Source organism: Geotrypetes seraphini, chromosome 4 (genome assembly GCF_902459505.1).
Source record: "Geotrypetes seraphini chromosome 4, aGeoSer1.1, whole genome shotgun sequence".
In the NCBI taxonomy this organism is placed as follows: Eukaryota; Metazoa; Chordata; class Amphibia; order Gymnophiona; family Dermophiidae; genus Geotrypetes; species Geotrypetes seraphini.
Window position 1 is genome coordinate 157810765 of NC_047087.1, and position 17323 is coordinate 157828087.

The 17323-nt window shown below is 44.8% G+C and overlaps 1 protein-coding gene across 1 annotated transcript in view; it reads right to left on the reverse strand.

Moving 5' to 3' along the window:
- Positions 1-17323, reverse strand: part of BCAR1 (BCAR1 scaffold protein, Cas family member) — a 570884-nt gene that overhangs the window by 438033 nt on the left and 115528 nt on the right. The window contains exon 2 of the mRNA XM_033941917.1: positions 1679-2476. Coding sequence (XP_033797808.1) covers positions 1679-2476 — 798 coding nt within the window. The remainder of the gene's footprint in view (positions 1-1678; positions 2477-17323) is intronic.

A 17323-nucleotide genomic window follows, 5' to 3' on the forward strand; every position in this document is an offset into this window, starting at 1 on the left:
TCAATCCACCGGAGAGGCGGGTGGAGCAGGGACCTGGGGGGGCCCAGGTGTGACTCCCAAAGCTGGCACCGCTCAGCCAAGCACCCCAATCTAACTGAAGAGAAAAATTCTCAACAGTAGAGGAATAAAAAACCAGCTAGAATCCAGGAGCTCGTGGAACAGCATCCAACCCCTGCTGGGAGATAGAGAATACTGAGGTTACAGGGAGAGTACCAACCAATAGGTCCACCTGTTAATCAGTTCTCTATCTCCACCTGCTGGTCGATGTGTGCTATCCCACTAGTCTCTGGATTCATCTGCTGCTGTTGCTGAGGAAGAAGCATTTCTTCTTATCTCTTCCCTGCCAAAACCCATTGCTGTGCACCATCTCCTTCCTCTCCCCCTCTCCCGTGGGCAGACAACTCTGTCTTCCTCCTTCCCACCTCAAATTGTCTGGAATCTCTCTCCTCTTCTATGGTCTGGCATTTCATTCTTCCCTCCTTCCTTTCCATTCCGTGGTCTGGCAACTCTCTCTCTCTCCTTCCCATTCCAGTGGTCTGACATCTCTCTCTTCCCTCCTTCCATCACCTTTCTCCAGAATCTGGCATCTCTCAGTTCTTTGAGTCATCTCTCCTCTCTCCCAGTGTAACATTTCTCCATCCCTCCCCTCTACCACTATCATATCCAACAATTCTCCCTCTTCCCCATGTATACCATATCTCTTTCCCTTCCACTCCACACACCTATGTCGAAGAATTTTCTTTTTCTCTTTCCTCACCCACCGGCAGCATCTCTCTTTCCTTCCTAACCCCCAGCCTGTGAAGCGTCTGTCCTTCCCAACTCCCTCCCAAACCGTGCAGCATCTGTCCTTCTTGCTTTCCCAAACCCCCTCCACCGCAGCCCATGCAATTTGTCTTTCCCTCATTCCCAACTCCAGTCATCCCCTCTCAGCTGGATACTACAGTACGAAAGTCCCCAGTTCCCAACACACCTACCTACCACCTCCCCGCAGCTGAAATTAAAAATCTTCGGGCAGCCAAAGCAAAGCCAGCCTCCTGCCATTGCCCTGCCCTGGAAGTGTTCTTTCTGCAGCACTTCCTCTTCCCACATAGGTAGGATGCTGCAGAAATGACACTTCTGGGGCAGGGCAATGGCGGGAGACTGGCTTTGCGTCGGCTGCCCAAAGATTTTAAATTTCTGCAGCGGGGAGATGGTAGGTGGGGAAGTCGGGACTCAAGGAGGTTCCTGGAGAGTGTAGTGTCAGGCGCACAGTCACCACAAGCTGCATAAAACGGCCAGGCAGGCCAGATTTGGCATGTGTGTTTCGCATTTGACACATGTGCCCTATAGGATCAATTGTTCCATATTCACATTTTCGGTATTCGCAGGATTTTCTAGAAACCTAACCCCAGCAAATAGCGAGAACTCACTGTATTCTGAACTTTGATTTATATATCTAGCATGTAACTCTAGGTGCCATTTTATAGAATTACCCCTTACATGTAAAATTAACAATGCATGCAGGCTCAGCAATATCTCAGGTACAAAATTAGATTGCAAGCCCTTTGGGAATAGTGTACCCAAATGTAACTCACTTTGATTTACTACTGATACAGATGTGAACTAAATCCAACTAACTAACTAACCAACTAAATAAATAAATGGAAATCAATATTGGGTATAATTTCTAGCAATATACCTTTCCAGGTGACTGGCCGCTTTCCCAGTTTCTTTTATCCATGGATGGTGGCACCTGGTAGATATCCTTGGTGTGCGTAACAGAAGGCAGCACTTGGTACATATCCTGGGACATGGTCATTGAAGGTGGCACTTGATAAATATCCTGCCCTAAGCTAGTAGATGAAGGGAACTGATAGGTATCTTGAGGTGGGCTTGCTGAGCTCACTGGAACCTGGTATACATCCTGCACTGGATTCAAGGCTGGTGGAACTTGGTAAATGTCCTGAGTTTGGCTTTCAAACTGGTGATGAGGTGCCTGTTTTTGATACAGGGCTGGCTGTTTGGTGGAAAGGCTCTGGTATGAACTGGACTGACTCTGTGCACCTTGGGGGCTCTGGTAAAGGTCCAACTGCTGAGACTTATTTGGTGCTGGAATCAAGTAGATATTATCTCCCTGAATCTGGTATGCAGGGTGCATTGATGCATACTGTGAGACAGGGGATGGCATATTGTAGACCCCTTGATGAGTATAAGGCATTGGAGGCTGTGGTTGTGGCTGCAGCTGGGGCTGTGACTGTGGTTGCTGCTGTACTTGTTGTCCTTGGCCAGAATTGCTTTGTTTCTTATCATACATGCCGACCAAGATTTTCAACCGGTTTCCTGGCACAATGCCCTGCCGTCCATGCAGTGAGCATAACCACCAGCCTTCCAAGCCTTGAGTATTGCGCTCCAGCACCGTCATGATATCCCCCTTGCGGAATGAGAGCTCATCCGGAGATTCTGCCACATTGTCGAAAAGAGCTTTGGCCAACACATTCTGCAAAACAGAAGAAAGAAGTAAACTTCAAATAAATTAAAAAAGATGAACTATGCAAGATGCCATGCTACAAACTGTGCCAGGCTGCCAGGACATATGATAGGACTCTACAGGCCTGGTTTCAAAGTGGTTTAACCAGGAAAGAGAGGCTCCTGCCTGGTTAAACCCTGCTGAGCTGGCTGGTTGACAATATGCAGGGACACAGATAGTGTTACTAAATATCTCTACTAACTAGCCATTCCCTAACCGGTTACGTTAGGAGCAGTCTGGGGCAAGTTTGGGTAGAGACAGTGCTATTTAGTCTGCTAACCATCTAGTTAAGCACATAAAGTTAGGATAGCAAAAAGGCTGTCTTAACTTTATGCATCACGTTAACTGGGCTCTGGTCTGAAAATCATCCAGTGCCCAGTTAACTGAACAGGATCAATGCACATACCCAAATATTCAATGTTGGTAGCCACACATGCCCTGGCATTGAACATCTGGGGTTAGTTAATGTCTTATTGTAGTAGGCTGAATATTACAGTTACTCTTCCAGAGCACTGGAAAACAACACATCACAGAGAAAAATGAGACAACACTGCTGAGGCAGAATATTTTTCTAGGTTAGAACACTGCATCAAGGACCTCACATAAGAACATAAGAATTGCTATTCTTGGACAAACCAAAAGTCCATCAAGCCCAGAATCCAATTTCCAGCAGTAGCCAACCTAGGTCTCAAATACCTAGCAAGATCCCAAGTAGTAAAACAGATTTTATGCTGCTTATCCTAGGAATAAGCAGTGGATTCCTCAAGCCATCTCAATAATGGCCTATGGACTGCTCTTTTAGGAAATTATCCAAATCTTTTTTAAACCCCGCAAAGATAACTAATTTCACCACATTCTCCAGCAACAAATTCCAGAGTTTAATTATACATTGTGTGAAGAAATATTTTTTCTGGTTTATTTTAGTAGCTTCGTCGCATAGCTCCTAGTCTTTTTGGAAAAAGTGAACAAGTGATTCACATCTACCCTTTCAACTCCACTCAGTATTTTATAGATCTCTATCATATCATCCCTGAGCCATCTCTTCTCCAAGCTAAAGAGCCCTGGCCACTTTAACCTTTCTTTATAAGGAAGTCGCCTCATTCCTTTTATCATTTTTGTTGCCCTTCTCTGTACCTTTTCTAAGTCTGCTATATCTTTGTTGAGATACGGCAGGGATTTCAAAGTCCCTCCTTGAGGGCCGCAATCTAGTCGTGTTTTCAGGATTTCCCCAATGAATATGCATTAAAAGCAGTGCATGCACATAGATCTCATGCATATTCATTGGGGAAATCCTGAAAATCCCACTGGAGGGACTTTGAGACCCCTGAGATATGGCAACCAGAACTGCACACAGTACTTGAAGTGCGGTCATTCCATAGAGTGACACAAGGGCATTACAGTCGATTCCGCTTAAGTGCAAGGCCTCTGGAACGAACCGCCACGTGCGCTTAAACGTAGTGTGCGCTTAATCGAAGTACCCCTTTTAGTCATGAAAAATCACAGTACACAGTAGTCAAATGCAATAAAACTTTTATTCAACAAAAAAAACACACGTAAAACAATTCTACATGATTCAGTTTTAGAATCAGCACTGTTCCGTCTAATGCAATACACTGTAAACCTTCTTTAAAACCAACATTCTACTGAAATAATCAGTCATTGTTTTCTGCACGCAGATTGCACGATTCAGACTGTGGATCTGACTACTGATGCTGTAAAACTGGCCACAGTTGTGACATCCATTTATCTATCTCCAAATAACAACGCAGCGTGTGTAGGGAATTCAGCGCGTCTGAGAAAGAAGCAATCTCTGCAGGTGTTTCATTAGTTGTGATGACCGCAGCAGAATCCCCGTCATCATCAGACTCTTGGTTGTCTGCAGTGTCCTTTATGACTGTTCAGATATCGGAATTAGCGCTGTCAAATGTTGTGGGCACATCACTGTCAACAGCAACATAAAGCTCAAATTCTTATGCCAAGAGTCCAACTGGGAGTTCAATGGACGAAATGTCAGCTTCAGTTGTCTCATCAGATGCGTGAATGAAGCTCGCCCGTCGATAGCAATTTGAAATCGTTGATGATGAGACTCGACTTCACGCCTCTCATACTATGTGAAGAGCACCGTCATTTTTTTTTTTTTTTTTTGCAAGCTCAGCAGCTCAGGGGCTGGATTCTGTGCTTGCATCAATCACTGCCATCACATATCTTAGAACAAGCGACCTGTAATGACGTTTGAAGTTGGCGATTATCCCCTGGTCCATCGGTTGGATCAACGAAGTCATGTTTGGTGGAAGAAACATGAGTTTGATGTTGGTTAGTCGTACGTCATTGCTGTGTACTGCACAGTTATCACACAGTATTACAATGTGTCTCCTACGCCTACTCATCAGATTGTCAAGCTTCTGCAACCATTCAATCCACAGTGTCCCAATCATGCATGCGTTTAATATTTTTGAAGCACCGAGGATTTTGATTCTTCCCAATCACCAATGGCTCGAGCTTTTCACTACCGTCCATATTGCAACTAAGCAGCAATGTCAATCGTTCCTTTAGCACCTTGAAGCCAACAGTTTTGTTGCGTTTGAAAGCCAATGTTCCATCAGGGATGGCACGCCAATACAGGCCCGTCTCATCGGCGTTGAAAACGTCGCATGGTTCATATCCACCAATGACTGGTGGCAACACTTCCATGACCCATCTTTCTGCACCAAACTCATCAGTGTTTTGTTTTTCGCTATGCTGCTTCTTAAATTTTAAGCCGTTATGAACTTTCCACCTCTCTAGCCATCCATTTGTTGCTTTGAAGTCTTCTACGCCCAGTTCTTCGGATAGCTGTGCTGCTTTCTCCATCAGCAGAGGCCCACTGATTGGTAGTTGATGACTTCTAGCTTCAGCAAACCATCACAGCAACACCTGTTCAACGTCTCCAGCCTTCCCTATTCTTTTTCATTTCCTAATAGGATTGCTGTTGTTTTGCCAGTCTTTCAATATGGCTTTTTTTTTTGTGAATCCGAGAAATCTGGCTAGGATGAACGCTGTAATGTTTTGCAATAGAGATCTGACTCTCCCACTGGTCAAGTCTGTTTAAGACATTGACACGTTCAGCCAGAAACAATGACTTTTGACCAGCCAAAGACAAAGGTTTATCTCCACGAGACACCATGATGCAGTTTCGAAAGTTCGAACACCTGGCCAGGCCTAGACTGCTAATCCAAAACACTTGGCTCATCAAGGTGAGAACGTGATTGCTTTTAACTGGAGTGAACGTAAAGTGAATGCATAGAGGTGGGACCTATAACATCAATGCACATAAGTGGATTGTGTGCTTATCCGAATTGCAATTATCCAGAGTTTACGTCCATTGACTTTAATGTAAAAAAAAACAAAAAAAAAACGGGACCATGGTTGTAGGCTGCAGATAACCGAAGCGAGCGCCTAACCAACGTACACTTAGGTGGAGTCGACTGTATAACATTTTCATCTTTGTTTTCCATTCCTTTCCTGAAAAGTCCTAACATTCTATTTGCTTTCTTAGCCACCACTGAACATTGAGCTGAACAATGACACCTAGATCCTTTTCCTGGGCAGTCACTCCTAACATAGAACCCAGGATCATGTATCAATAGTTCAGGTTCCTCTTTCCCACATGAATCTCTTTGCACTTGCTCACATTAAACGTCATCTGCAATTTTGACACCCAGTTCCCCAGTCTCACAAAGTCCTCTTGCAATTTTTCACCTTTGAGCAACTTTGTGTCATCAGCAAATTTAATTCTCTCACTAGTTATTCCCATCTCTACTGTATAGCTTGCTACAAGAAATTCAGTATGTCTCAGCCATGGATCAATTTCTGTCTCAACCAGAGCATTGCAGTGCAGTAATATTTCACAAAAAAAGGTTATACTTGATAACATTCCTCTCATTGCATAGCCAAGTTCCAAGAATGCAAAACATATGTTTTTCAAAGTAAGGCCAATCAGCTGCAGTGCAAACCCATGCTATTATTGTCAGCCCAAAGGGGAAAATATATCATCTATTCAGCACAGAAGCAGAGGATGGACCAGTTCGATTACAGCTTTCCTCCTGACATAAAACACCCAAAGACTGGGTACAACCAGCATAGATGCTTCATCTCAAGAATCACCCAGGCTTCTGCTATGTGAAACTCAACACACAAACAGTGCCCTATGTGAAGGAGCAGGAAGCAATTATAGCTGGCCCTGGATATTAATGTAGTAATTATAAATGCTTGATCTGGAATTTTTGGGCCATGTAAGGAGATTCCTCTCTTTCTTTTACATCATCAAAAAATTATATTTGTGTTTGAGAGTGATTGGCACACCAGTGTGCTACCTACCACCTTTAAAAACTTCCCAGTTAGGGATGTTGCTATCTCTCCTTGGTAGATTTTGAGTGGCATTTTAGAAAGGACATGCAAATCAGAATTGAAATGTCCAGGCTGGGACCTCTTTAAGTTCTGCTGGTATTTTAGAATAAGATCTGCAAACATAGAGCCTATTCTAAGATACATGGTGAAATAGACATTTATGCACTGCTTACATGCAGCAAAAGCATACTTTTCAAAAATATACACATATCTTAAATATAAATAAGTACAACTCAGCAATTTAAATGTGTCTGTGCTGGTATTTCAGAACATATATGTTTGCAAGCATTTTAGAAACATTTATGTAGGTGAATATTCTTTCAAAGGTCTGTTATGAAACCTCTGAAAGTGTAGTAATTTGTTTTTGTCTGTTGATTTGTAGCATATTAATGTAACAAAGCTATTTTTTCCTTTGGATACTAAAATATTCAAAAATGGAGTACCTATCGAATCATAATTTAGTTGGAACTTTAAATGGCTAAAGGGATCATTTTCAAAACAGATAAATGTTCAAAAAATAGCATACAGTTAAATTGCCCAAACGTTCAAATCACCATTTTCAAAAACTATTTTCTAGACCACTGTTTCTCACCCTTTTCAAGCCAAGTACCCCCTAAGCCTAACAAATACCAACTGAGTACCCCCGCCCAAACTCCACCCCAGACCCGCTCAAACCCCACCCCTGACTCCACTCCCATAATAATAATACTAATTATACGTTGGCTAAAGCTCTCCCTTTTATTATTGGAATGCACCAAACAGGATTCGTTGCTCAGAGACATTCTTCTAACAACATTAGGCTGACCTTACATATGTTGAATTTGTCAAAAGCCTTAAATGATCCGGCATTTTCTGTATCCCTTGATGCAGAGAAGGCCTTTGATCGTGTTGAATGGACCTTTATGTATCAAGTGTTGGAATGGTTTGGTATAGGTTCAGGATTTATACAAATGATTCAAACATTGTATAGCTCCCCTGTTGCTAGATTGTATATTAATAATAATTTTTCAGAAGGTTTTAGGTTGCAACGGGGGGTTAGACAAGGCTGTCCCTTATCTCCTCTGCTTTTTGATATTGTATTAGAACCCTTGTTATTAGCTATTCGGCAAGTGAAGGAGATACAGGGTATTCCTTATTCAGATCGGGAATACAAGGTCTTTGCTTATGCAGATGATATACTGCTTTATTTGAGGAATCCTTAGACAACCATTCCTTGCTTACTTGAAATGATTGAGAAATTTGGAAAATTTTCAGGATACAAGATAAATTGGAGTAAATCAGAAATTCTTCCACTTAGGCCCAGATTCTCTAAAAGTGCGTCCGGATTTTAGGCAGCTGTAGGCGTCCTACAGCTGTCTAATCAGCCAATCGGGATGCACGTTTTTAAAAAAAAAATGCTCCCCAGGCAGGCCGCCTATATTGAAGGCGAGGCCCGCAAGACACCTAGGCCCTGATTCTGTATAGGACGCCCGGGAGAGGCGTCCTATTCAGAATCGGCCTAAACTAAACCCCGATTCTGTAACCGGCGTCCATGTTACAGACGCGGGTTAGAGAATTGGTTTTGATTAGACACGGCCCGCTACACTTATCGCGACAAGGGATCTCTCTGCCGCTATAAGTATAGCGGGCCGTGGCCCCCTGACCGATCACTGGCAGGAGGGTGCCCAAACCCTCCTGCCCGAAGACGCACCCCCCTCCCCGACACTACCGACCGCCCTCCCCCCCCGACAATATCGGTCGCTGGCAGGAGGGTGCCCAATCCCTCCTGCCTGAAGACGCCCCCCCCCCCCCCGACAATATCGGTCGCTGGCAGGAGGGTGCCCAATCCCTCCTGCCCGAAGACGCACCCCCCCCCCCCCCGGCGCTAACAAACCCCACTCCACCAAACCTGTTCTTACAGATGGGTCTTGCACGTCGAGCAAGCAGGCACGCCTCGTCGAAATGAGGCGGGCCCGCCCCTTCCCGGCCCATCCCGCCGAAGCCTAAGGTCTGATTGGCCCAGGCTCTAGAAGCCTGGACCAATCAGGCCTTAGGAATAGCGGGTCCGCCCATCCCTACTAAGTCTAAGGTCTGATTGGCCAATCAGGCCTTAGATTAAGTGGGGATGGGCGGACCCGCTATGCCTAAGGCCTGATTGGTCCAGGCTTCTAGAGCCTGGGCCAATCAGACCTTAGGCTTCGGCGGGATGGGCCGGGAAGGGGCGGGCCCGCCTCATTTCGATGAGGCGTGCCTGCTTGCTCGACGTGCAAGACCCATCGGTAAGAACAGGTTTGGTGGAGTGGGGGTTGTTAGCGCTGGGGGGGGGTGCGTCTTCGGGCAGGAGGGATTGGGCACCCTCCTGCCAGCGACCGGTAATGTCGGGGGGGGCGGTCGGTAGTGTCGGGGGGGGGGGGGCGGTCGGTAGTGTCGGGGGGGGTGCGTCTTCGGGCAGGAGGGTTTGGGCACCCTCCTGCCAGTGATCGGTCAGGGGCCACGTCCCGCTATACTTATAGCGGCAGAGAGATCCCTTGCCGCAATAAGTATAGCGGCCGCGTTTACTTACAATGTAGACCAGCATTTTGCTGGCCTACATTTTTAAGCTTCTCATCTACTAGGGAGACGCGTAGGGCCGCCTAGGTTCAGCCTAAGGCCCGCCTAAGGCCCTTAGACGAGCTTAGGCATCTTGCGGGTCTCCCTAGGCTCCCGGAGGCGCCTTCAGGCCTGCCTGGGGAGCATTTTTTTTTAAAAAACTTGCATCCCGATTGGCTGATTAGACAGCTGTAGGACGCCTACAGCTGCCTAAAATCGGGACGCACTTTTAGAGAATCTGGGCCTTAATGTCCACTGTACAAAAGGTTTGTTTGATTCATTTCCCTTTCTTTGGAAAGAAGATGAAATAAAGTATTTAGGCATTTGGATTAAAAATACGCTGGAAGAAACAATGAAAATAAATGAAAAATCTTTATTACAGAAGGTAACAGAAATGTGTGAGCAATGGAATCCTTTACATCTTTCATGGTGGGGGAGAGTCCAAACTATTAAAATGATGATTTTGCCTCTGGTTTGTTATCAGATGGGTATGTTGCCGGGTTTTTTTCAAGGGTCCTTGTATAAAAAATTAAATAGCATTCTTACAAAATTTATTTGGCTGGGTAAAACTCCTAGAGTTGCTTTGGTATCTTTACAAAAAACGATTTCAGAGGGAGGGGTAAATTTTCCCAATTTTTATAGGTACCATCAATCCTATATTTTGCGCCAAGGTATGTATTGGGTCCTCCCAGAGCTCATGGAAAAAAGTCCCAGATTGGTTGTGGTTAGAATGGCAACTCATGTCTCCTATATGTCTATGCCATGTTCTCAGTATCAAAATGCCTAGGTACTGTAAAGATAACAGAATATTAGTTGATACATGGAAAACACTGCGATATGTAAGTAATTTAACAACTATTCCAGTTCACAAATCTACAAATCAATCTATATGGCTGAACTCCAAGATTCAAATTGGCGGAGAAAAGGTCGCCTGGAATACGTTTATTGGATGATGTTATCTCTAATGGTAAACTGCTTGAGTTTTCACAGTTGCAACATAAATATGGCCTCAATAAATCAGAAAGTTTTAGATGGTTGCAACTGAACTGAAGCAGGCCATTCAGGCTGGGTTCCCTGAGTGGAAAAACCTTAATAATCAATATAGTATGGAGTTCTTATGCTTTCAGGCGGACTTCCTGGGTCACCAGGCTGCCCAGTGGTATAAATTGTTAATTGGATTTATTAAAAAGAAACCAAACAATGGTTGGAGAGACATTTGGAGCACTGAGATTAAGCATCAAATTTCTGTATCTCAATGGACACAAATTGGGACTTGGAGGATGAGATGTACAGTATCGGCATCTATGAGACAAACATAGTTTTTTCTGTTACATAGAGCATTATGGACCCCTGTTCGGTTACAAAAATTGGATAGCTCTAAGTCTAATAGATGTTGGCACTGTCATCTTGAAGAAGGGACTTTGGATCATTTATTATTCTACTGTCCATTTATTATGAATTTTTCGAAATCAATTTGGGGCCAAATTAATTGTTTATTAGACAACCCAGTGACATTATCATATGATACTGGTCCCGCTGCAAGGACTACAGGGACCAGACGGACTCCATTTAACCAGCAGAGGTAAGAACATCTTCGGACACCGACTAGCCTGCCTACTTCGCAGGGCTTTAAACTAGGTAAGTTGGGGGAGGGGACCTACTCATATACTGAGGTGGAAAGGAACTATCCTGATGGGACGAGTCGACACTCAGATTCCGAGGTAAGGACCCAATATGCAAACAGTTCTCTTGGAGCCACACAGACTCGGTCAGGAATAGCCTTACAGGGACTCAGCAAACACAAAGTGTGGAGGGCCATGTATGTTAATGCACACAGTTTAGGCAATAAAATTCTAGAACTAGAAACTGAAATAAGGGATGCCAACCTGGACGTGGTGGCAATATCCGAGACTTGGTTCACTGACGCACATGGGTGGGATATGGCTATACCGGGGTACAATCTACTTCGTCAGGACAGAGAGGGCAGGTTAGGTGGAGGGGTAGCACTATACATTAAGGAAGACATCAAAACTACCAGGATCACTGATGTCAAGTATACCGGGGAGTCCCTCTGGGTTAACCTGGCACGAGGTAGTAAAAAAATGCCTGTATCTTGGTGTGGTATACAGACCTCCAAGACAACCGGAAAACATGGACGCAGAATTAATTGAAGACATAGAGAATATAACTCTACGGGGTGACACTGTGCTGCTAGGGGACTTCAACATGCCTGACGCAGACTGGAACACATTTTCAGCAGCAACCAGCAGCAGCAGGAGGCTTCTGAACTCCATAAAAGGAGTACATCTCAGACAGATGGTAACGGAGCCCACTAGGGCCCAGACGATCCTAGAACTGGTACTCACAAACGGGGAAAGCATCTCAGAGGTCTCGGTAGGAGATACGCTAGCCTCCAGCGACCATAACATGGTATGGTTCAACATTGGGAAAGGATCCCCTAAATCAATTACAAAAACAAAGGTGCTCAACTTTCGGGGCGCCGACTTCGCACGTATGGGAGATCACGTTCATCAGACGCTACAGGACCAAGCAGAGACCGGCAATGTGGAAACTATGTGGTCGTACCTGAAATCATCCATACACGAAGCAACTAATCGCTACATAAAATCAGTAGATAAACGGCAAAGAAACAACAAACCCCAATGGTTCACTGAAGAGATCTCACTCCTCATTAAGGAGAAGAAAAAAGCATTTCTTTCCTACAAACGCACCCAGAGAAGAGAAACTAAAGTAGAATATAAGACCAGATCGGCAGCGGTCAAAACAGCAGTTAGGGAGGCCAAACGTCGAGTGGAAGAAACTCTGGCAAAAAACATTAAAAAAGGGGACAAATCCTTCTTTAGGTATATCAGCGATAGGAAAAGGAACACAGACGGTATAGTACGCCTTAGACAACCGGACGGAAACTACGCGGTGGCGGATTCAGAAAAAGCAGAACTACTAAATGAATATTTCTGCTCAGTCTTCACCTGCGAAGCACCGGGACACGGACCACAGTTGATGATAATACAAGACGTGGATGACCCGTTTCAGAACTTTGAGTTCACTCCTGGGGACGTCTACAACGAACTGGCAAGGCTAAAGGTAAACAAGGCCATGGGACCGGACAATTTACACCCAAGAGTGCTCAGAGAATTGAGAGATGTCCCGGCAGAACCGTTGGCGGTGCTCTTCAATCTCTCACTAAGTACGGGGAAAGTTCCGTTGGACTGGAAAACAGCCAACGTCGTTCCTCTACATAAAAAGGGTTGCAAGGCTGAGGCTGCGAACTATAGACCGGTAAGCCTCACCTCAATAGTGTGCAAACTCATGGAAACACTAATTAAGTATAAATTAGATACGATCCTGAACGAGGGAAATCTCCGGGATCCCAGCCAACATGGATTCACCAAGGGTAAGTCATGCCAGTCCAATCTAATAAGCTTCTTTGACTGGGTAACAAGAAGACTAGACTCAGGAGAGTCCTTGGACGTCGTGTACCTGGACTTCAGCAAAGCGTTTGACAGCGTCCCACACCACAGGCTGCTGAACAAGATGAAATCTATGGGATTAGGAGAGACTCTAACTGTATGGGTTAAAGATTGGCTTAGTGGCAGACTTCAGAGGGTGGTGGTCAACGGTACCCTTTCTAAAATGTCAGAGGTGACCAGCGGAGTGCCACAGGGTTCGGTCCTGGGCCCATTCCTCTTCAACATATTCATTAGGGATCTGACTCAAGGGCTCCAAGGCAAGGTAACCTTATTCGCTGATGACGCCAAACTATGCAATGTAGTAAACGGCTATAATCTTCAGGATGCTATGGAGCAAGACCTGCGTACTTTAGAAAGTTGGTCCTTGATCTGGCAGCTGGGCTTCAATGCCAAGAAATGTAAGGTCATGCATCTCGGCAACGGAAATCCTTGCAGAACTTACACCCTGAATGGAGAAACTTTAGCCAGGACTACGGCAGAATGAGACTTAGGAGTAATCATCAGTGCTGACATGAAAGCATCCACTCAAATGGAGAAGGCTTCATCTAAAGCACGGCAAATGATAGGCTGTATCAAGAGAAGCTTCGTCAACAGGAAACCTGAAGTCATGATGCCACTGTACAGAGCCATGGTGAGACCGCATCTGGAATACTGTGTTCAATTCTGGAGGCCACATTACCGTAAGGATGTGCTCAGAGTTGAATCGGTTCAGCGGATGGCCACCAGGATGGTCTCGGGGCTAAAGGGTCTCCCGTACGAAGAAAGACTGAGCAAATTGCAACTCTACACTCTCGAGGAGCGTAGGGAGAGGGGAGACATGATTGAGACATTTAAGTACATCACGGGACGGGTAGAGGTGGAAGATGATATCTTTCTTCTCAGGGGACCCTCGACCACAAGAGGACATCCGCTCAAGCTCAGGGGAGGGAAGTTCCGTGGAGACACCAGGAAATACTTCTTCACGGAGAGAGTGATTGAGCATTGGAACGAGCTTCCAGTGCAGGTGGTCGAGGCACGCAGCATCTCAGACTTCAAGAACAAATGGGATACCTATGTGGGATCCCTACGAGGTCATGCCAAGGGATAGGGTCACTAGGACTGAATGAGCGGGTCAGTAGAGTGACAGTATAATTACAATTATTCTTTAGGGGGTCAGTAGATTTAAGAGGGTGGGTAAATAGTGTGGGCAGACTTGATGGGCTATGGCCCTTATCTGCCGTCATCTTTCTATGTTTCTATGTTTCTATGTTTGGTATGGCAATGAGAGCAAAAAGTCAGATTTCTGCAAATAATAACAAATTATTACTTAGAATGACTGGGGTTGCCCTTCAACAAATTATCTATAATTGGAAAAACTGGAGTAGATTAAATTATAATTTCTGGTGGAATTCCTTGTGTCATATTTATAAAATGGAAAGATTTATTGTAATACAGTGAGGATGTTTTAGGAAATTTCAAGATGTGTGGAAGCCATGAACAAAATATTGTACTGTAAAGTATTGTAGATGACATTTTTTCCCTTAAATTTACAAGTTCAATTATGAGGGGGGAGGGACAGTAATTTTATTATTACATATTGTTCAAGGTATTTGATTATATAATCTGAAAGGGTGGGAAGGGTGGGAGATATAAGCATATTATTTGTATTATTGATGATTATTAAGTGATATATTTATTGTTAATCTGTTTTAACATATTGACACACTTATTGTAAGTTTGAAAATGAATAAAGATTTTTAAAAAATATAAAAAATAATACTAATTGTAATGCAATTTCTTCCATCCATTTTTTCAAATACACACAACATAATCTTATTAATACATATGGTAACCACAAAATTAAAAAAACACAAAGCACACTGTAAGCAGAGAAAATGTTAATTAATGTTAAATATTTTGGGGGTTTTCAAAGATGTCAAGGCAGTTGACTTTAAAATATGCAATGTCACCTCAGTAACAACTATAGAAAAATAGACAAACATAGTGCAAAATATAGACAGCAGATATAAATTCTCAAAACTGACACATTTTGATCACTAAATTGAATATAAAATCATTTTTCCTACCTTTGTTATCTGGTGATTTAATGAGTCTCTGGTTGCACTTCCTTCTGACTGTGCATCTAATATTTATTTATTTCTCTCTTTCTTTCTTTTGCATGCTTCCTCTCTTCCAGACCTCATTCCATTCCCCAACCAACATCTCTCCCATCCTTCTATCCCCCATGCATCGCTACCTCTTTGCCCAATTTTCCTCTTCCTTTCCCCATGTGCACAATCTCTTTCCCTCTCACTCACACATTCAGGCCCAACCATTGTACCTTTCTATTTCCTTCCTCCCTCCCTCCTTCCTATGTCCCAAGTAAGTGCTCCCTTCCTCCCTCCCTCCTATGTCCCAAGTTAGTGCCCTCTTCCTCCCTCCCTCCCGAGTTCCTATGTTCCTTCTTCCTATGTCCCCCTCACTGCCTTCCAGCCTTTGTCCCAACCCCTTCCTCCTTCCCTCCCCCGAAGCAGCGCAGAAGCCTGCCTGCCCCCAAGCCGACCAGCCGCCAATTATTCCTCCCCCCGGTCCACCACCGCCACCCGCCACCCACCCGCTCCATTTAAATTACCTCCCGCTGCAGCCGCAACTCTGGGAAGGGCCAGGCAAATGCAGCGATCGCAAACCGCCAGCCCACAAGCCTTCCCCCCATCAATTCACAGGCTGCGGGTTAGGAAAGAATGGAAAGAGAGATGCTGCCGGTGGGTGAGGGAAGAGAAAAAGAAAATTCTTGGACATAGGTGTGTGGAGTGGGAGGGAAAGAGAGATGGTATATATGGAGAACAGGGAGAAAGAGATGCCAGACTGCAAGAAGGAGAGGAGAGGAGAGGAGAGAAGGAGAGTAGTGTTAGACCTCAGGAAGAGGGAGGGATGGAGAAAGAGATGGGAGAGGAGAGAGGATCCAGGCTATGGGAAGGAGAGAAAGATGCCAAATCAAGTTGAAAGGTGCAATAAATAGAGCTACAGAACTTTATATGATCTGGATACTGACCCAGTATGGCTATTCGTAGGTCTTTATGGTGCCATCTGAGAGACCCTAATACTTTGCACTCTCACTTTTAAGCCCATATGATGTAGAGAATGACACGGGGAAAAAATCTGTCCCTGTCACCGCACCGTCCCCGGCCCACCATCCTCTGCACCGCCCTGTCACCGCAGTTCCCTTCACCGCCCCGTTACCACCATCCCTTTCACCACCCCGTCACCGCCACTGCCATCCCATTCACCGCCCCGTCACCGTCCCCGCAGCATCCATATAAGCCTTAGTACTGTAATATTTAGCTTATTCCTTTATTATAAATCAAAGTTCCTGCTGCTGAACTAGAGAAAGAGATGTTCAGCTGGCAGGGCTTTGTTTATAAATTTTTATCAACACAACTAATATACTACTTTATCCTAAAGCAAAAAATAAATAAATAAATAGAATTTTTTTTTCTACCTTTGTTGTCTGGTTTCTGCTTTCCACATCTTCTCATTCAATTCCTTCCATCACCGCGTCAGCGCAGCGTCATCGGCCGGGCTCTTCCTTAAGAGGAAGGGAGCCGCGGCGCTTGAAGACTGCACTGAGCCGCGTGTAGGCAGCGGCAAAGAGACAGAGGAGCCGGAGAGAGAAGCCAGAAGAGGGGAGAAGAAGAACAGCTTCAGCGGAGCGGGTAGCGGCGAGAGGAGGCTCCGCCCACCCCCACGTCAGCGCAGCATCATCGGCCGGGCTCCTCCTTAAGAGGAAAGGAGCCGCGGCGCTTGAAGACTGCACTGAGCCGTCCCCGCAGCGACTGCTATTTTTCTTTCCCCGTTTCGGCGGGTTACCCACGGCTAAATGCGGCTAGCCATGGGTAAACACCACCGTGTCATTCCCCTTCTTTCACATCTCCAAGTTGTAGGTGAGGATCTCTTTTCTCTAAACTAGCAGCAGAGAAAATAAAGGCAAAAGAGTTTGCTTTCCTGAAATATTTAAAAAAAAAACCAAGAAGAGTACAGAAAGGAATACCAGGTGAAATTGAAAGAAGCCAAGAGGGAGATACGCCTGGCGAAAGCGCAGGCGGAAGAACAAATGGCTAAAAATGTAAAAAAGGGAGGCAAAAATTTTTTCAGATATATCAGTGAAAGGAGGAAGATGAAAAATGGAATTGCTACACTAAAAGATGCTAGGAACCGATATGTGGAGGAAAAAGCAACCGTGCTAAACAAATACTTCTGCTCTGTGTAAGAAAAACCTGGAGAAGGACCGAGCTTGTCTGGCAAAGTTACACAAAAAAATGGAGTAGATTCTGCGCCATTCACAGAGGAAAGTGTTTATGAACAACTTGAAAAACTGAAGGTGGACAAAACAATG